The sequence below is a fragment of the Chrysochloris asiatica genome, unplaced genomic scaffold (genome assembly GCF_000296735.1).
Source record: "Chrysochloris asiatica unplaced genomic scaffold, ChrAsi1.0 scaffold00169, whole genome shotgun sequence".
NCBI lineage: Eukaryota > Metazoa > Chordata > Mammalia > Afrosoricida > Chrysochloridae > Chrysochloris > Chrysochloris asiatica.
The window spans coordinates 5,846,344-5,850,391 of NW_006408687.1; the positions used below are offsets into that span (position 1 = coordinate 5,846,344).

Below are 4,048 nucleotides of genomic sequence, written 5' to 3' on the forward strand. Positions count from 1 at the left end.
ACAAGTAATTCCTAGAAAAATATACTAACACTGTTGCTTACTTTAAACTTTAGGCATTACAAATAAATCTCAAAGTATTAAACTCAAATAAAATAGGTCGAGTTTTCTAGCAAAGACATTATGCTTCACATCAAGTGTTCCCCTATAATAATGAAATGCCTGGGAGTTTGTTTAAAGGAATAGCAACAGGAATTAGATGTACTGTTCCAGTAATGGTGGAACAATCTCTGGTACTGGGATTGGAGCAGCAGTCCCTGAAAAATGACATGGGTGCTCACAGTAAACAAAACTTCTATAGTCCAAGTAGGAGGAACAAACACACTAACTCCAAAGGACTTAACACCCAAAGAGAAACGCACAGACACAAATAACTGTCAGTGGGTTTTCATTAAAAGGACAGAGGTGAGGTACAGCAGAGTAAACCTCACAAGGAGAATCAGAATGCTTCCAGGAAAAGGCATTTGTGTTGAACATGAATACAGCTTGGCAATGTAGAGATTAGGAAGCAAAGACTGGAGCGGGATATGAATGGTTCACTTGGAACACTGGGTTTATGTGTTGTTGTTAAGTGCTGTCGAGTCGATTCCGACCCACTGCGACCCTGTACAGGGTTTCCAAGAAGCGACTGGTGAGCTTGAACTGCTGATCTAGCAATGTAGAGGGGAAGGATTGGAAAGCTAAACTGAGACCAGATCATGACCATCTTGAAAGGCTGAGAGTCTGACGTTGTGCAGAAAGTAATTTTTTAAGTTGAAGAGTAACATAATCAGACCTACTATATGTTTTACAAAGATGAACTTCCTACGGTCCCCCCATCTACGCCCACCAACTGCTCAGGTCCTTGAAGCTGAGAGCAGCAACAGGGACTCAGGGAAGCAGCAAGTGCAGTCCATAGAAGAGCGCCTGTTCCTGGTGGACACTGGGCTCGTGGACATGAGGGGCAGCACCCCGATTAGGCTCTTTTACCTGGGGGAGGGCTCCTACTTCTTCAAATGTGGATGACCATTAGAAGAACTCCACCATCTTCCTGCGGAGGGGCTCTGAGTCCTCCAAATCCCAGCACCCCACCAAGTCCTAGTGGCCCCAGCAAGAGCCTGGTGGGACCACCCACTCTCCTCCCAGTTCAAGGCTGGCTGAGAGTGAGGACCAAGACCCTTGGCAGAAAGAGGCGCTTAGGGCTGGCTGAGAGCCCTGGTGGCATGATGGTGAGCATTCAGTTGGTATCCAAAAGGTTGGCGGTTTGAACCCACCAGCTGCTCCAAGGGAAAAAGATGTGGTTGAGTGCTTCTATAAAGATTACAGCCTTGGGAACTCTATAGGGCAGTGCTACTCTGTCCTATATGGTCATGATGAGTTGGAACTGGTGGACACCATCCTGCCAAGGAGCAGAATAGTGAGAAGCCTTATGCATGAAAAGTTCATTGTTTAGCAAAGCGACAATGAATGCCCCCCTTGGTTAGCAGAGCTACAAGGGATGATTCATGCAGGGGACCCGCAGTTTCTAGGTTTCCCTTGGAAAAATAGTTTATTTCTGATTTCCTTATAAGAAGTTTTAGAAAATCTTGCATAATCATTAGATACTTTAAACAAACCTCAAGTTATAATAGTTGCCTTTCACATTAACATTAACTTTCACACGATATTCAATCTTAATGTAGTTATAAAAATTGTTTTTTACATTAACAATAAGTTTTAACATTAGAGATAACCACATTAGCTAAAGTTTTAGCAATTCAAGCTTAAAATTGTAAGAAACATTCCATGTGGTTTTAGTCAAGGACATTAAGGCTTTTAGAAAGCAGCTTAGGAGACAGTCAAGGGCAGTGAGAGCTTGGGAACAGAGGCAGGAGTTTGATTAGAAATTTTGAGAAATTGTTAGCATGAGAGAATTACTGCTTTGTTCTTAACTATGAAACTTTAGGGTACTTTTACGTTCTTGTTTTTATTGTTTGATCAATTATATGTAAGACCAGTTATAGTAAAAAATATGTTTTTGATTGTAATCTGTAACTAATTAATCTATAGAAAGTAATAGATGTTGGTAAAGTTAGAAATTAAGTTGTTGAACTTTGTTTAATATTAACACACATTTTACGGAGGATTAGAGAGAAACAGAGTCGCTCACAGAAGGCAGACGTTATCACGGTAACTAAGGAGTAACTAAGGAGTATAGAGACACAGGAATGTTTGGTGACCTTGCGTTCCTCTTGTACGATTGATGTAACAATATAATATTTGATTGATTTGTAACTGCTTGTACGTGACTGTTATGAGATCATAGTATATTCTAAATGGGATATAAGAAGCAACAATTTTGAAATAAAGAGAGTCATCAGAGAGAGTCGCCATTGCCATCATCTGCCTGAGATTCAAAAATGACCCATTGACTCTTTGAGTATTTTTTAAATTTTTATCATTCAGCTGACTCCACATCCTCCTTTAAGAGTCTCCTAATAATTTGTCGAGGCTGGTCCCCGGCATGGAACCAATTCAATGTCAACAGGTTTGGTTTAGTTTTGGTTAAGTACCTCCAACAAAGGACCAAGGCTGGTTCAGTATTATCAGAATCCTATTTTTTATTTCCTTTAAAAAATTTTCACCTAAATTTCGACATACAAAATTTGTATGTGTATTGAATGCTATTTGGCTTTAAAATGAACATTTAAAATAATACTTCAATCTAGTAGAACACATTATCTAATTTAAAAAGCATGGCTGTATGGAGATTGCCTCCACTTAACCTCTGAGCTATAACTGTTCTGCTTAAACCAAAACATATACAGAGGAAAGTATATAGAATATTATATTTTTAATGAAAAGTTTGTATAGTGTCTAGGATAGTCTACTGTGCACATGTATGTATGTGCAAATGTAATTTGTAATTTTATAAATGGAAATGGTTTTGAGAAGTATTTTGGTGAAAAACTTCCTAGAAATGATCTCATTCACATTTTAGAATATAATCCTACCAATAGCTTTTGAAGTTGATCGTCCAAATTTCCCGATTCCTGGCTAATCTGATCACGTTCTGTCCGTGCTTCGGTTAGCTCTGAGTTGGCCAGGACTAACTGCTTCTCCAGCTCTTCTATCTAAAAAGAAAGCATAAATCAAACAGTCTCTGACTATGTCAGTTGACCTATAATATAAATAGTCTTTGGTAAACAATGGTATTCTTGGGGTAGGACAAAATTAAGTTTATCGTGCCTTTTTGTCAGATTTAGTGTCAAAGTAGTAAAAAAAAAAATCGCTGTTTTCTATTGTAAACAAGTTTGTCATATTTTGGTGACTTGAATATTTTTGCTATGCCACTGGTATTTTAAATACCAGCAGGGTCACCCATCATGGACAGGTTTCAGCTGAATTTTGAGACTGACAGATAAACTAGGAAGAAGGAGAGACAGACTATTTCCTAAAATTTAGTCACTGAAAACCTTATGAATAGCAATGCAACAGTGTCAGTGCTAGAATATTGAACATTCAAATGTGATGAAAAGTACCAGAATACTGTCAGATATAGTGCCAGAAAAATGAGCTTCTCAGGTTAGAAAGCACTCAAAATACAACTTGGGAAGAGGTGCCTCCGAAAAGTAGGGTTGACCATAATGACACAAATGAATTAAGGCTTTTAGGACCTTCATTTGGTGATGGAGCACAACTCAAAATGAGGAGAAACAACTGTAAACATCATTAATAATCAGAAAATGAAATATGTGAAGTATAAATCCAGGTAAATTAGAAGCTGTCAAAAATAAAATGGAATATGTAAACATCAATATCCTAGATATTGGTGAGCTAAAATGGACTGGTATTAGCCATTTTGAACCAAACAGTTACATCACTTACTATGTCAGATATGACAAATTGAAGAGGAATTGAGTCATATTCATCATCAAAAAGAACATTTTAAGTTTTATCTTTAAGTACAATGCTGTCTGTGATAGGATAATACCCACACGCCTACAAGAAAGACCAGCTAAGACAACTATTATTCAAATTTACACACAAAAACCACTAATGCCAGTGATGATTAAACTGAAGAATTCTACCA

At 37.9% G+C, this 4,048-nt stretch overlaps 1 protein-coding gene across 1 annotated transcript in view; it reads right to left on the reverse strand.

Moving 5' to 3' along the window:
- The window catches only part of CCDC158 (coiled-coil domain containing 158), a 116,570-nt gene that overhangs the window by 85,600 nt on the left and 26,922 nt on the right, over positions 1–4,048 (reverse strand). The window contains exon 9 of the mRNA XM_006871582.1: positions 2,970–3,089. Coding sequence (XP_006871644.1) covers positions 2,970–3,089 — 120 coding nt within the window. The remainder of the gene's footprint in view (positions 1–2,969; positions 3,090–4,048) is intronic.